The sequence below is a fragment of the Lampris incognitus genome, chromosome 11, assembly GCF_029633865.1.
Source record: "Lampris incognitus isolate fLamInc1 chromosome 11, fLamInc1.hap2, whole genome shotgun sequence".
In the NCBI taxonomy this organism is placed as follows: domain Eukaryota; kingdom Metazoa; phylum Chordata; class Actinopteri; order Lampriformes; family Lampridae; genus Lampris; species Lampris incognitus.
In genome coordinates this window covers 41,928,530-41,945,797 of record NC_079221.1, presented here as the reverse complement: position 1 = coordinate 41,945,797, position 17,268 = coordinate 41,928,530, and the positions used below count along the sequence as shown (strand labels likewise).

General features: G+C 46.9%; 1 protein-coding gene across 4 annotated transcripts in view; it reads right to left on the bottom strand.

Annotated features, from left to right (window-relative positions):
* Positions 1-14,366: 14,366 nt before the first annotated feature.
* LOC130120444 (R3H domain-containing protein 1-like) overlaps positions 14,367-17,268 on the bottom strand; it is a 59,200-nt gene continuing 56,298 nt past the window's right edge. For 3 of the 4 annotated variants that reach the window (XM_056288980.1, XM_056288982.1, XM_056288981.1), the window contains exons 20-23: positions 16,998-17,142; positions 16,802-16,899; positions 16,479-16,566; positions 14,367-15,963 (exon numbers count right to left, since the gene is read on the bottom strand). In XM_056288980.1, the coding sequence (XP_056144955.1) occupies positions 15,572-15,963; positions 16,479-16,566; positions 16,802-16,899; positions 16,998-17,142 (723 nt within the window). In that variant the 3' untranslated portion in view covers positions 14,367-15,571. The remainder of the gene's footprint in view (positions 15,964-16,478; positions 16,567-16,801; positions 16,900-16,997; positions 17,143-17,268) is intronic. The other variant, XM_056288983.1, reaches the window with a different exon arrangement.

Here is a 17,268-nt window from a genome sequence, read left to right as displayed (position 1 = left end):
ATATGCCCAACTTGAACACACGGGCAATCCTTAACCCTTATTACATTTCTTCCTTCTAACACTCGGAACAGGTCCACACTATGATGAGGAACCGTTCTTCTGATTACTTTCATTCTCCTGCTGATGTTGCTTGTTGGTTTAGGACTAATTCCTATCCTTTCTGTTATTAACATGAACTTATGAAATGTATTATGAATGTTATCCTTCAAGAGTGACTTAGTTTTTAAGTTTCATAACATCTCAAACCTAAATCTATGTGTGTATATATATATATATATATATATATATATATACACACACACACACACATACATACATGCATACATACATACATATACATATATATACATAAATACACGTGTGCACAAACACGTGCACATATACACACACCAAAGTGAAAAGTAATTAGAGTAACAAGTTTATATATACAACATTAAAGAAGAAAAAAAAGAAAAGGGAAAAAAATCAGTGAGGCATATGTCAAATTGTTTCAGCCTATATCAAGTAACTTAAAATTTTCGCTCTCATTTTAACTTGAGCTATAGCCTACCAGTGTTTATATGAGACATGAATCCGTTTTTATCATTAAACACCTGAAGTTTGGTGTAACATGTGAGTCCACTTCAAGTGTCTTAAGCTAAACTTAGCGTAAGCATCATAAACCTACCATATTGTAGCGAACTTGGGGGGCAACCACAGGAACCGCCGCAGCCGGGACGCGAACCCGCACCCCCCGCACCGCGGGAAACACCGCTCGACCAAAGGGCCCGACCCGCCGGCCAAGGGCCAACGCGTCCACCCATCCACGCACGCCACACACCCCCCCCCCCCCGAACCCGCCACAGCATCTTAACTGTAATGTTGGATTTGTAGTCTCTTCATCGATTAGTCTCCGGGCTCCGGTTCTCCCAGCTCCCTGCTGTATTTATCCACGTCCACCGGACTGTCAGACGGCTGTCCGCTCTCCGTGGGTCAGCAGCGGCCTGGCGGGGAAGATGATGCGGTGTTTGAGGACCCCCCTGTCCCGCAGCTCTTTTCTCACGTCGTCGTGCTGTCTCTGCTGTTTGTAAACTTCTGCAGACAGATCCGGGAGGAATCCCATTTTATTGCTTTTTGTAGATCACCTCTTTCTTCACCCGCGCAGCTCGAAGTGGGCCCTCTCTGCCCTTATAATTCAAACATTTCACAATGAGTGCTCTCGGCATAGAGGCAGGGTTTTGGTTCGGTCATCGGTGGGCTCTCTCCAGAACCGGGACCGGTATCTCCAGGTTGTCCGCGATCCATTTCTCCAGGCACAAACAGGGGTCGGATCCCTCCTCTTTCCCAGGTAAGCCCAATATGCGCACATTATTACGACTATTAAGTCTTCCACTTTATTAGCCAAACTTTTAGCTTCTTGAAAGTGTGAAAGTCTTGTTTGAATGGCAGTATTGCCTTCAGGATGTCCGAGGTGGAGGGGTTTTCTGTGCTTTCGGCGGAGTCGGTATTACCCGCCTGTGCAGGCGGTGCAGCGCTGTCCTCTTCGGCGTTGGCTGCAGACTCGTTTTCTTCATTACCGAGCCCTCCGGTTCTCTTTTGATCGTCCTTGTTCTTTGCTTATTGACGCCTAAAATCACGAGATGCTTTACTTTTTAAGGCGGTCGGGAATGTTTAGTGTTAAACGTTGTAGGATTAGCAACTGTGCAGGAGAAACCACGACTGCTCAACACGCCGCCATTACCGGAAGTCTTTTCTGGTCTTTTGACTATGACCATATTGCTGACCCAATCCATGGGCTCACTGACGGATATATGACCCTCTCTTTCATATCGGTCGAGCTGAGCCTTCACGGCTTCCTTCATAGCCCCCGGAACATTGCGTGGTGCACTCTGCACTGGCTGAGCCGCTGGATCCAAGTCGAAATGAACCTCTCCGGGAAGTGCCTCCACAGGACCAGTGAAGACATCCTGATATGCTCTGATGACTGTACTTCTGGTGAGAGGCATGGTGAGGCTGTCGTCCACTGCCTTGAGCCCTTCTACTCTGAGCTCCTCTGGGATGGTAAAGTGTATGAGCCCCGTCTCCTCTGACGTGGACCCTGACAGCAGTGGCAACTGTCGAGTATTTACGACCTCAAAATCCAGCTTGTATTTGCTGCCCCGTACAACACAGTCAGTGGTAAAGGACTCCAAATGATGGCAGACCTTGGTTTGAGTACATTTTCAGTGTGGTGCTACTATGCTTTAGTTTCTCTCTGGGAGCTAGCCTCTTCTTGTCCCTGAGACTCATGACGTTGCACGTAGCTCCTGGGTCAAGCTGGCATCTCTGTAGTTTGCCATTCAGGCGGAGATTGGCAAACCATTTCTTGCCTTTTGTTCCCACTGCGCCAATGCTTTCTGTTGCATACACATCATTTGTGTCCCTGACTGTGTTGTCTTTATCCATGTTCAGTCCCCCAACTGTGTGGAGTTTATCGTCCTTTTTCTTATTTTTATTGCCAACTCTCGCAAAGTGATTGGCTGTGCCACAAGCATCGCAGGTCTTGCCATACGCTGGGCAGTGCTCTCTTCCCCACTCATGTGCTGTGCCACAGTATTTGCATGCGGAGAGGCCCCCCACCTTGTGATCTGGGGCTCCCACTCATTTTCTCTGTAGTACTGGCTGATCTTTGGAATATGTGTTTCCCTACAACATTGACATTGTCCACTAGTGATCTCTCCTGCTCCATGGATCTCAACTGCAAATCACTCAGCTCTGCTGCTCTGCATGCTTCAATAGCACTGACTAGAGTCAAGTCCTTTTCCCTTAACAACCGTCTGCGTGTGCCCTCTTTAGCCATGCAGATGATTCTGAGTATTTGGGGGGGGAGTTGGAGTGGGGGGGGTTTAGAGGCAGGGAGGAGGCGGTTAGCTGGCAGGGTGAAGAGGAGGGAGATTTAGACGGGTGGATAACCAAACCGCTACATTGTAGCGGGGTTCTTCTAGTTAACAATATAGAGATGAACTGACGCACGCACGTAACATTCACTACAGCTAACGTCCACTAGGTGGTGCTATAACACCACCCGTAACAGAAGACTCGACTTAGCTGATGAGTATACTGAGACTTGGCTTTGACTGCATGAGATGGCTTTATTAACGACAACCTACTGCACACACGGGTTGTCGTTAATGAAATCATGGCCGGACGAATCACAAACTGACTTACTCCACCTCCACACCATCAGCTTCCGTATTGGTATCAGTGCGCGGCACTATACACTACGTCCTCCTTTGCCAACATGGAAGTTACGCTTCAACGTCGTTATAATGAAGATCTGTTTAGGGCTGAACTTTGCGTGTCATTACTGTTACTGTCTAACTCACACATTTGTTTTAACATAAGAAAAAAAAGTAACTTCATAGTAAAAATGATCTGTAACTCTTCTGTGACTGTTTTGGGAATCTCAAACGTGACAATGGCTAATCAGTGTCTGAGAGCATAGTATTGTGTCTTCTCCCTGCAAAGAGCAGAAAACATTTCAAATATTCTGACATTTCAAATCACATTTCCTTCTTGAACCTTTTTTATTCCATTTTCTTCTTCTTCTTCTTTTCTTCTTCTTCTTCTTCTTCTTCTTCTTCTTCTTCTTCTTCTTTTTAATGAGCATAGTTGGAGCGCGACTCTCGCCGCCGGCTCATCTCCGAAAGATGAGATGCAGCGGAGGGAAATGCTAAGAAAGAAAGAAATAGTGGGAACAAGAACAGGGCTCCTGCAGCTTCGCTGCTTGTGTAACAGTTGCACTCTGCGTTGTGTTAAATGGCCGACGACGATGGCCAATCACACGTTTATTGCACAATCTGGAGACGATGGATGGACGCACACATGTACGCATGCAGTTGGAGCGGTCAGTGGCCGGTGGTAGCATCATGTTTACAGACTGGGTTGACTTTAATAAAACAATTTACATGAACAATTAAAACAAAACAACTATGTACCTGCAGATAATGGATGGACACACACATTTACGCCTGGTGTTGGAGCAGTCAGTGGCCGGTGCACGTGCACGCTAAACAATACGATATGCACCAAAGAAGGTGGAATCAGTTCACCTGGATACATTTATTGACAGATATGTCAATAAATGTATCCAGGTGAACTGATGTCATGGTTAACAGTGAGTCATAACGTGAAAATCAACAAATGTAGCCATACACGTATTAACGCTGTGCATTAAACATACGCTGCACATTACAGTTAGAAGCATGCAATGTTTACACCAATGTAGGGACAAAAAAATGTACAATACATGACATGTGTAACGGAGACTTGCACTGAGCGAACTTCCCTGTGGTGTTTACAGACTGGGATAATGGCGGCACATGTATGCGCCGTCCCAACACGGCAAGCACACCAGTTAACCGCTAGGTGTCACTCTTGGCTTACTTAACGTGCTTGACAATACCAACGACAGGACCACGAAAGTAGCCTGCAAGGGGAATTATCCATTTCAACTCCGTTAAACTTGTACCCCTAATTACACCTCGAGGCTTTGAACTGACTGACTGCCCAAAAAAGTTGTGGAACTTAATTTAGCTTTACTTAATTACATATAATTACTGAGGCCATAGGTGCCCTGGGAAGCCCAGCCCTACATGTGCAGAACCTATTGCTAAAATTGCTCCAGTGTTGTCAAAATACCGTATGAAGTATGTATTGATTATGATCAATAAAATAAATGTTAAATTTTCAAAGCAAGGCATGCCTGTGAGCCAGACCTAGGTGGGATTATTTACACACTGCAAATGTGTTCAATTCCAAGGCTCGGCTTTGGTTTGGAGACTTTAAAGAGCACAGCTGACCTAAGTACAGCTGACAAAAATAATATTGCACTAAACTGATATATCTCACAGAGTTAAACTACACACTGCTGGTTGAAACAGAACAACTGAACTTAATTTAACAGACTCAGGAAGACCAGAATTATTATTATTGTTGTTGTTTTATTATTATTATTATTATTATTGTTGTTGTTGTTGTTATTGTTGTTATTGTTGTTGATATTATTATTGTTGTTGTTGTTGTTGTTATTATTATTATACAAATTTCCTTTAACTTGATGCCATAATACAACACAATAACCGGGCGGGGCCATTCCTTGGGCCTAGGGTTAGAATGAGGTAGAAGTCTGTTTGATGGATGGTGTCTTTCTTAGGATATGAGATGTTCCAAGTAGTGCGATCTTCTGTAGTTCTTGTATTCGGATGTTACCTAGCGGGATCCATTGGGTGTATTTCGCCATCCCTTCTTTTTAACAAGTCCCAGGGCTCCTATCACTACTGGTATTGTTGTGGTTTTCATTCCCCACATTCGTTGAATCTCGATTTCATGGCCTTTATATTTCGACAGTCATTCAGTTACGTTTACTGAGGTGTTCATTTCAGTCGGGATGGACATGTCGATGAGTAGGCAGCTTTTTTTCTTTTTTGTTCTTGATGATGATGATGTCTGGTCTGTTGGCGTTTATCTCACGATCTGTCTTGTACTGGCGTGTCCCATAAGATTGTGATGTCGTCTTTTTCTGTTACTGTTTGGGGCTCGTGCTCGCACAATTTTTCTTTTGTGTTTATGGCAGTGTTTCTCAACCCAGTCCTCAAGGAACCCCTATCCTGCAGATTTTCCTTGTAACCCTGCATAGGTAGCCCTGCTTGTACTTACTCGACCAATCATCTCACAGTACTTAATTATGCAAGGTGTGCAACATCTGACAAAATTCATTGCTGATTGGTTGAATAACTACAAACAGGTACCTATTCAGGGTTGCAAAGAAATATGCAGGATAGGGGGTCCTTGAGGACTGGGTTGAGAAACACTGGTTGATGGTGAATTCTTTGTAGATGTTCCAGTGCAGGTATATGTTGTTCCAGTGCAGATGTTCCAGTGCAGGTTCCAGTGCAGATGTTCCAGTGCAGATGTTCCAGTGCAGGTTCCAGTGCAGATGTTCCAGTGCAGATGTTCCAGTGCAGGTTCCAGTGCAGATGTTCCAGTGCAGGTGCCTTTGGCCACTTGTATTGCTGGCGGGCCATACTTGCGTTGCCCGGTCCGTGCCATGTGGAGGAGGGGTTGAACTTCTACAGACCTTATTATTATTATTCTGCTTCTTCTTCTACACCAGCCACCTGTCCTCCCTCACCACATCCATAAACCTCTTCTTAGGCCTTCCTCTTTTCCTCTTCCCTGGCAGCTCCATATTCAGCATCCTTCTCCCAATATACCCAGCATCTCTCCTCCACACATGTCCAAGCCATCTCAATCTTGCCTCTCTTGCTTTGTCTCCAAACCGTCCAACCTGTGCTGTCCCTCTAATAAATGCATTCCTAATCCTGTCCTTCTTCGTCACTCCCAATGAAAATCGTAGCATCTTCAACTCTGCCACCTCCAGCTCTGCCTCCTGTCTTTTCATCAGTGCCATTGTCTCCAAACAATATAATATAGCTGGTCTCACAACCATCTTGTAAACCTTCCCTTTAACTCTTGCTGCTACCCTTCTGTCACAAATTATTCCTGACGCTCTTCTCCACCCACTCCACCCTGCCTGCACTCTCTTCTTCACCTCTCTTCCGCACTCCCTGTTACTTTGAACAGTTGACCCGAAGTATTTAAACTCATCCATCTTCATCACCTCTACTCCTTGCATTCTCACCATTCCACTGTCCTCCCTCTTATTCATGCATATGTGTTCCATCTTGCTCCTACTGACTTTCATTCCTCTTCTCTCCAGCGCATACCTCCACCTCTCCAGGCTCTGCTCAACCTGCATCCTACTCTCACTACAGATCACAATGTCAACATCATAGTCCATGGAGACTCCTGCCTGATCTCGTCCGTCAACCTGTCCAACACCATTGTGAAAAAGAAAAGGTTCAGAGCCGATCCTTGACCAGAAATGCAAACAAGTATTAATAATCCACTAGGTCTGCTCTCTGCCTATTAAAGGACATAATGGCAATGTGGGATTAAACCACAAGCAAGGGAGGGGGAAATGAAATTTCTGTAGCACCTCGATTACAAAACTTATTTTGGACTTTGCCAAAATTTATCTGTATCTGGTAAGATGCTGTCTAACTCATAGTGGCACAGCTTTCATTACAATATAAAAATTGAGAACCCTGGCGTACAGTAATTCAACATTTGACTTCATCTAAATTTACCATGTTGGAGTCCTCCCTGGAAAATGAGAGGGTCACCTCTATATGACTGTGAGTCGCTGGGGGGGAAGGCTCTGACTGTTGTGTGTGCTTATGCACCGAATAGCAGTTTGGTGTAGCCGGCATTCTTGGAGTCTCTGCGTGGTGTCCTAGATAGGGTTCCACTTGGGGACTTTATAGTTCTGCTGGGGACTTCAACACTCACCTGGGCAATGATGGAAAAACCTGGAGGAGCGTGATTGGGAGGAACGACCTCCCCAATCAGAACCCAAGCTGTGCTTTGTTATTGGACTTCTGTGCGAGTCATGGATTGGCCATAACAAACACCATGTTTGAACATAAGGTAGTTCATACATGTACTTGGTACCAGAACACCTTAGGCTGAAGATCAAACAATGATAGACTTTATGGTCATATCATCAGATCTGCGGTCGTATGTTTTGGACACTCAGGTAAAGAAAGGAGCAGAGCTGTCAACTGATCACCACCTGCTGCTTAGTTAGATCAGATGGTGGGGAAGGCTGCTGGACAGACCTGGTGAATTGGGAACATCTGGCAGAGGCCGCTGTCCATGAGGTCTTCAACTCCCACCTCCGCAAGAAGTTCTCGTGTATCCCGAGGTTGCCATGGTTGTGTGACCTGGATCATCGGGGGTTGTCTGTCCCCATCCCCTGATTGGTATTTCGGCTCACCTGGGCCCATTTGCCTGAGTAACCCTGATTGCCCCATTTACCTGATTGCCCCTGCTTCACGCACCTGTTCCCCTCTCTCCGATTGGCTGTTCTGTTCCTGCCCTGGCCCCTTGTCGGATCATCACACATACATACATACTGACTGTTGGTCACCTGATGTGCCACGTCCTATTTCAAGCCTTCCCTGCTGTCTGTACCTGCTGTCTGTAAGTTCTTTTGTTTTATCAAAACATCCTTTTAGCCTAGGCTGTCTCTGAGTCGTGCATTTGGGTCCTCAATCCCAGTGACAGAGGATGCTGGGGACATGGAGTCTGAATGGGCCATGTTCAAAGCCTCTATTGCAGATGCGGCAGGTAGGAACTGTGGTCATAAGGTCATCGGTGCCTGTTCAGGTGGTAACCTAAGAACCCGCTGGTGGACACCAGAGGTGAGGGAAGCCATCAGGCTTCAGGCTTGGTTGGCCCAGGGGTCTCATGAAGCAGCAGACAGGTACCGTGAGGCCAGAAGGGCTGTGGCTTCAGCAGTCACGAAAGCAAAACCTCGAGTGTGGGAGGAGTTTGGCGAGGCTATGGAGGAGGACTTTCGGTTGGCCTCAAGGAAGTTCTGGCAAACCATCCAGCGACTCAGGAAGGGGAAGCAGGGTCTGACTCAGGCTATGCTCAGCTGGGGAGGGGAACTGCTGACCCGGACTGGGGATGTTGTCGGGCGGTGGAAAGAACACTTTGAGGAGCTCCTGAATCCGGCTAACATGTCCTCAGTGGTGGAGGTAGAGTCTGAAGACTCGGGGGAAGCCCCACCCATATCCTTGGCAGAGGTCTCTGAGGTAGCTAAGAAGCTCCTCAGTGGCAAGGTGCTGGGTGTGGATGAGATTCGCCCTGAAATGCTGAAGGCTCTGGACATCGTTGGGCTGTCTTGGCTGACATGCCTCTTCAGTGTCATGTGGAGGTTGGGGACAGTACCTGTGGAGTAGTAGACTGGGGTGGTGGTTCCCATATTTAAAAAAGAGGACCGGAAGATATGCTCCAATTATCGGGGCATCACCCTGCTCAGCCTCCCTTGGAAAGTCTACCCTAAGGTGCTGGAAAGGAGGCGCCGAACGATTGTTGAACCTCGGATCCAGGAGGAACAATGCGGATTCCGTCCTGGCTGTGGAACAACGGACCAACTCGTTACCGTTGCGGAAGTGCTGAGTGAGGCATGGGAGTTTGACCAGCCAGTCTACATGTGTTTTGTGGACTTGGAAAAGGCTTATGACCGTGTACTCCAGGGCACTCTATGGGGGGTACTGCAGGAGTAAGGGGTACCAGGGCAGTTGCTACAAACCATCCGGTCCTTGTATAACCAAAGTGAGAGCTGTGTCCGCATTCTCAGCACAAAGTCAAACACGTTTTCGGTGGGTGTCAGACTCTGCCAAGGTTGTCACTTGAGTCTTGGTGCATGCTCAGTAATCCAAGTAAGAAATTCAAAGAAGGTTGGATCAATTCATCTGGATACAACGTTTACTGACAGAAACGTTTCATCGCTCAACTAAATTACATCTTCAGTCTAAACTGACTGCAGGTATCCCCATCCTTATAAACAATACAGTGCCTAACGACCAAAACCAAGGACCAGTTTCATATGCAAATATGGGTGTGATCATTGATCATGTGTACTATTCACAGAGGACTAGGGATTCTTGCAATCACAGCATTGTAAAATGGCGACAGATGTGTAACGACCGAAACCAACGACCAGTCTCATGGTCAAATATGGGTGTGCCCGTTAACTAGAGTTTCGATGGCCATGAGTATTTATTCACAGAGGGTTTGTGCCAGGACCGGCACAGAGCAAATATAGTTTACGCTGTTAAGTGCCAGGAGGATTGGCGTGACTTGGGGAAACTAAACAGACGCTGGCCAAAAGAATGGCACAACACAGGAGAGCTAACGTGTCAGGCCAGGACTCCGCAATCTATACACATCTACAGACCAGTGGCCACTCTTTCAGGGATGAGGACGTGCACATACAGTTAGGTCCATAAGTATTTGGACAGTAACACAATATTTGTAATTTTGCCCCTGTACACCACCACAGTGGATTTGAAATGAAGTAACCAATATGTGATTGAAGTGTGGACTTTCAACTTTAATTTAAGGGGTTGGACAAAAATATTGCATTAACCATTCAGGAATTACAGCCAGTTTTATACATGGTCACCCCATGTTCAGAGGATCAAAAGTAATTGGACACTTGAGTAACAAGTGGTTTCATGGGCAAGTAAGACCTTTTCCATCATTATTCCATGACAAATTAAGCAGATAAAAGGTCTGGAGTTCATTCCAAGTATTTACATTTGCATTTGGTAGCTGTTCACCGGAACTCTCAACATGAAGTCCATAGTGATGGAGGCCAATACAAGTGATGGAGGCCATCATTAGGCTGAAAAAGTAAAGGAAATCTATCAGATGGATAGGAAACACTTCAGGAGTGGCCAAATCAACATTTTGGTACATTCTTAAAAAGAAAGCATGCACTGGCAAGCTCAGCAACACCAAAAGGCTTGGAAGACCATGGAACATGTCTACAGTGGATGATCGCAGATTTCTTTCCCTAGTGAAGACAAACACACTCACAACATCAAGTGAAGTGAATATTCATCTGTGACCAAGTCAGTCACCTGACCTCAACCCAACAGAGCATGCTTTTCACTTGCTGAAGATCAAACGAACGGCCAAAAGACCCACAAACAACCAGCAACTGAAGGCAGCTGCCGTTAAGTCTTGGCAGAACATTTCAAAGGAGGGAACTCAGAATTTGAAGATGTCGATGGGTTCTAGACTTCAGACAGTCATTGACTGCAAAGGGTTTTCCTCCAAACATTAAATATAATCGTTATAATCATAGTTATGTTTGTTTGTCCAATTACCTTTGAGCCTCTGAAAATGGGGTGACCCTGTATATCCATGGCTGTAATTCCTGAACAATTCATACCGTATTTTTATCCAACCCCTTAAATTAAAGCTGAAAATCTTCTCTTCAATCACATGTCAAATACTTCATAGCAAATTCACTGTGGTGGCGTACAGGGGCAAAATTACAAACATTGTGTAACTGTCCAAATACTTATGGACCTAACTGTACATCCTTGATAGGGAGGAACGCTGGCTTGAACGGGGAGTCAAAGGGAACGACCATCCCTAAACGAAGGGGGGGGGGGGCTAAGAGTAAAGCTGTCGCCATCATACAATGCTGTGACTGCAGCTATTCCCCAACCCTCTGTGAATAATACTCATGGCCATCGAAACCCTGGTTAATGGGCACACCCATATTTGATCACGAAACCAGTCGTTGGTTTAGGTCGTTATACATCTGTCGCCATCTCACAATGCTGTGATTGCAACAACCCCGAATCCTCTGTGAACAGTGCACGTGATCAATGATCACACCCATATTTGCATACGAAACTGGTCGTCGGGGACTGTACTGTATTGTTTATAAGGGCGGGAATACCTGCAGTCAGTTTAGACTGAAGGTGTCACTCAGTTGAGTGATGAAACGTATCTGTCAGTAAACATTGTATCCAGATGAACTGATTCAACTCGCCCTGATGTATCTTGAGCGCAGCCTGAGTATCGTGGGGGAGAGCAGGCGGGTTGCCAGGGGTGTGATCGGGGCTGTTGTCGTTGGGATCGAGTGCGGGAGGAGCGTGAATTGGCCCCTCTCAAACCTGCATTCAGGTTGTCAGCCAGGTCTTTGCTTGCCTCAGCACGGGGGAGTGGTCTTCTGTAGTATGCGATGTCTTGCAGCCTCCTCCACACTGACACAGGGTCGCTGGTTGAAAACCTTTCTATCAGCTTTTCAGCGTAGCTTCTTTTAGCCACTCGGATCTTCTTTGTCAGTGAGCTCCTGGCCTGCTTGTACAGGGCTCTGTCCCCACCGCTGTAGGCATCCTGCTTGTCCTGCCCAAGTTGACTTCATTTGGCTGTGAACCATTTTGTAGCGAATTCGGGGGACAACGCAACCACAGGAAGTGCCGCGGCCGGGAAGCGAACCAGTATCGCCCGCACCGCAGGAGACATCGCTAACCGCTAGACTAAAGGGTCAGACCCGCCAGCCAGCGGCCAGCGTGCCTTCTTATCCACGCACGTTACACTATCTTCTTCTTCTTCTTCTTCTTCTTCTTCTTCTTCTTCTTCTTCTTGTATGTGCAGAAGGTCTTGGTAGGCACATGTCTGCACAGAAGCTGATGTATGATAAACACTTAATCCAGCTTTGAATAACAACTGAAGACACATGAATAAACAAGTTATGCCCAAGCCTATGAGGGGAAGCACAGTTGTTGCCCGGGAATCTAGTTTGGTGTAACGCTCCGGATTTACAATAAAGAGAAACGGACACTTTTAAAACAACGGGGTTTGCTTCTCAGAGATTGTTCATTGAAGACACATTTTGAACTTTTAAAAATCACAATTTAAACGTTCGAAAACAATAATTGCGGGCGTCCGGGTGGCGCAGCGGTCTATTCCGCTGTCTACCAGCAGGGGGATCGTCGGTTCGAATCCCCGTGTTACCTCCGGCTTGGTCGGGCGCACCTACAGACGCAATTGGCCGTGTCTGCGGGTGGGAAGCCGGATACGGGCATGTGTCCTGATCGCTGCACTAGCGCCTCCTCTGGTCGGTCGGTCGGGGCGCCTGTTCAGGGGGTAGGGGGGAACTGGGGGGTAACTGGGGGGGAACAGCGTGATCCTCCCACGCGCTACCTCCCTCTGGCGAAACTCCTCACTGTCAGGTGAAAAGAAGCGGCTGGCGACTCCACGTGTGGGAGGAAGCATGTGGTAGTCTGCAGCCCTCCCTGGATCGGCAGAACAGGGGTGGGGGGGTGGAGCAGCGACCGGGATGGCTTGGAAGAGTGGGGTAATTGGCCGGATACAATTGGGGAGAAAAGGGGGGCTAACCCCCCCCCCCCAAAAAAGGGAATATATTCTGATCCTGTGTAGGGGAGGGCAGACAAAGTTTGGTTTAAAGACCTCGCTTCATTGTGGGCCATGCTGTATAGGGGCCCAGTTCCAGACCGGCTCTTTCACTGGTGATGAAACGTAGGGGTGGGGAGGTGAAGTGGGCTCTGAACAGACTGGCTGTGTATTGCACGGCCTTGAGCCGGGAAATCTATATGTCCAGCCGGACCTCCAGTTCTGTTTCAACCGATAAGAGCTGCTGCTGCTCCCACCTACCTGTGCAGAATAGCGGGAATTCAGCTTAATTGGCACAGCCATTAAAATCCAACTGTGTCCGACTTACTCTGGGTCCTACTTTTCTGTTGTGCCCCCCCCCCCCCGTGTGTGCATGTGGGTAGGAGAGTTGAATGAGGACAAGAAAGAGGTTATGTCCCCCACCACCAACTAGTCCAATGTATTGTTTTAACCTACCACTAGGGCAGCCCCCCGCCACATGCTTCCCAGTGAGATCAGTGTGTTGATTTGTGGACAAGAGAAAAAGGAGCCCTCATGGCCGTGCCTCTGCCACCATGTAATTTATCTTCTATTGTCAGATGGCAGCGTCTGACTTATTGTGTCAGTGCTTTGGGGCCCATCTTTCCTCTATAATAACGGGTGCAGAGGCAAAGCCTTCCCTCATATTGTTTGTTCTGTACTTACCATCAATCCTCTCTGCCCCCCCCCCCATCCCCATTAATTCCTGGGCAACATTTTATATTAAAATGTCTGCTTTGCTTAAAATAACCTGACAATGCACAAACGGGCTTAATATTCTCTCCCGGGTAACGGCGGGACCTTTAGGGTACGGTGTGAAGAGGAAAATAACGGCACCGCAAATGATAACCGTCGCCAAAACAACCACCCAAGGGTAATTTATTGCTGAGAAGAAAATTCCCTCATTTACGGGGAGCTCAATTACACCGAGCTGAAGTGCGGTGGCTCGGCCCTCCAGATGTTGACTTAATTACGTGTTAATAATCTCTGTCAGGGCAGAGGCTTAATGCTGTGGCTGGACACAGGATGGGCTCTTCCCAGATAAGATGGTGGGGTGGTGGGAGTGGGGTGGGAGATAATGTCATCCATTTTCAGCCGTTTCTGACACTTGCCGACTCCCCTAGGCTGCATATGAGACACCGGGGCAAGGTGGTTAGATTTTCCTTGCAGTAAATTGCCTTGACGTTATTAGAGAGAAAATATTACAGGGGAGAAACTGCGAGGTATTTCAAGAGATGAGGTTGGTGGGAGGTTAATGTAGCAGACAAATGGCCCTATAAACCGTGAATTGAGATTAATAGCATCGATGACTAAATTAGATAGGGCTTGCATAGGGGCACAGCATTTTCACACGGTAAACCAATCGATGCTTTGGTGAAAATATCCCGGATAGTTTTGCGGTGATGAGAAGAATACATTTTTATCACCCAGCCTGACCAAAAAAAGAAAAAATGGCACCTGTGACTTAACGGATAAATTGGGAGACTTCTGGTCTCAAAAAGGACTTCCTGGTCTGAGAGAACACATCATCATTTGGTGTAAACATTTATTGGTTTTCAAACTGAAATAAAAATGACTTGCACCAGCATTGAACAGCCTTTCAGAATCCACACGTTTTCTTTGAGAGAAAGAAAAGGAAAAATATAGATATAATATATATTCAGTTGTATAAATGTGCAAACATTTTTCCAGTGACCCAGTAGGTTTAATTCAAGGAGACTCTTATGACAGACTTGAAACTGTTGGCCTTGCACCAGAAAAAAAGAGGTGGACAGTGTGGCGAGAGAGAGAGAAAGAGATTAAGAGCTGAGAATTGCTAAAACATATTGTCGGTGGAGGAGTGTCTTTTTTCACTCAACTTTTTTAAATTAAGTTAAAAACCAGGGTCATCAAACAAACAAACAAAAAAAAAGCCTTTTTTTTCCATTTTCATCTGTGCCTGTGACCAACACGTACTGTTCACTGTGAAAAGAACCGATTGAATTCTTTAGCTACTATATAAATTATTTACAATAAACGGGTCTTTTCCATACAACAGACACTGGGGGTGTCTTCATTGTGTGTTTGTTGAAGAATAAAGCAGTAGACTCTGGAGAGAAAGGCACGACAAGAGACCCATTGTGTAGTGATGGGGAGCTCCATGATGTTCTGACCACAAATGGGGAAGTGGCTGGTGGGATGGTGGGCCATATCTAAGATGCCCCCAGGGTGGGGGAGGGGTCAGTGGAGGGGCTTTGGTGGAGTTCGGCCAACAAGGCGGATGCTCCGATATGGGGCAGGTGCTCAACAAAGCACAGCAAGAGCGCTGAGCCCGTGGAAGGGGGGGGGGATATCACAACTTAAAAAATTAACCAAAACAGGAAAAAAATAATAAACTGGCTGCCCATTGTGATATGTTCTGCCCTTTTCCTCGTTAAGAGCAGACATGTGGCAACTTAGGACCATCTTTTCTTGTTCAATTTATGGGGGTTATATTGTATTGTAACTTTTTTTTTGTTTCCCTCAAATTTGCAAGAATTTACAAGACAACACATTCCCCTGGAGTCTCTACAAATCAAATGTAAAAACAACCCATCTACATCAAACCAACAGAATACAGGGTGGTAGGGGGCGGGGATGGGGGGATTGATAGTGTCGGGGACTGGGGTGCTGGTGGTGGGAGGAGGATGAAAGGGGGGGGGGGCACTGTTGTTGATAAGTCGTAGGTCCTTTGCTGTTGTATCTATTGCAACAACAGTGCTCCCTATTGGGAGCTGGCCCTCTCCAGACTAGGGGGTTTGCCGGGATCCTTGCTCGTTGCGAGTCTGAAGGTGGCACGGGAGCCATTATATTGGCGGGGGGCGCCTTGGGCAGTGGGGTTTCTGGAGGGGACAGTGGCCAGGAGGGCGTAAGAGAAACCAGGGTCAATAGGGGCCCGGAAAGTGGGTTTGGCATGGTGGTGGTGGTGGTGATGGTCACCATTGGCCCCTAGCTGACTTTCCTGGCGGCGGTGGTGGTGGTAGTTGTGGTGGTGTCCGGGGAGCCGGATGATGTTGGCCCCCGCCTTAGAAAGCTCGCCCAGCATAGCATCACCCTGTCGCCGACTCCAGCTTGTCCTATCTGGCAGGTCATTCACCGCCACAACCTGCCCGCTCACTGCCACAGAGAGACACAAGACCGTGTCATTCTCCACTTCACATCACATCATGCCAGGAGTCAGAGAAACGCATGAATCAAATCTACACTATAGACACAGACTTGAAATTATCAGGATAAAGTTTAGCACAGACTGGTAATGTAATCTAAATACCAAAATTCATTACCCAGTTAAGACGTTTGAATGTAAGGGAGCTAAATTTTGCCACTGCTGCCAGCATACCTTTACAGGATGAAAACTAACGTAACAGTTTGACTAATCACTGCGATATAGGGGTGATGATTTCTGGTCTGTAGTTTACAGCACTAAATCTCTAAATTGCACAGATAAGAAGTGTCAGGTCTGTGCTTAGTGCATCACAGCACCTGGAACTGCAAATGTCATGCTGACATTAAATAAAACGCACCCCGACCGCTGTAAAAGATGAACATTTACCGAAACAGCTCTCCAAATGTTCTTTTAATTTCTCCCTCATTTGCCTGTCATTTGGCTAACTGTTTGTTCCTAAGTTTACCTGTTTGACCTACACTGAGATCTGTTGACAAAGATTTCCTTGGCTGTTTCTTCCCTCGGCCACCACCATGCCTCATGCCCATGGACACCTGAGGGAAGAGGGGAGACGGGGTCAAAATCCAATTTTACTGACACAGCTAAGCAAGAGTCATTTAGAGTCGGGTCCTGAGTACCGAGTAGTACAGTATTGGTGTAACATGAGGCAGACACTACTGGCGATTTAACAGTTGGTTTAATAATATCCTTTGTGTTTATCAAGCTGCAGCAGGAACAGAGACATTGTCTCGCTGAGAGGCTTGCTGGTACGCCTGCCTGTATGCTCACCTGGTGACTGGGGACCATGGGGGGTGCGTGGAGAAGAGGGGGACGGATCTGAGGGTTATACTGCAGGGGCTGTCCGAGCAGGGGGTACCGTGCATCACCTAGTGAAGTACACACACACACACACACTCTGTTTCCCTGTCCTTTCTCAGTATGGATATTATATGGAAGGATTGCGAAAGAGTTGCTTATGCCTCACCCTGCCCTGGCACAAAGGGTCGGGAGAACTGTTGCATGATGGGTGCAGAGGCAAGGCCTGGACGGATGTTCTTCACATTGGTCAGGTGAGTGGGTGTGGGTGATTGGGCTGGAGAGGTGGAGGGGCTGCCAAGCTGGGGACTGCTCTGTGAAGAGACAGAGCAAGCTGTGTGAGGAACTTTGGCAACACACCGCAGCAAGACACCCCACATCAACCACATGCAATATAAATTAAAGCTAATAAGGGTTTAGATATATTCAGATTTCAAAAA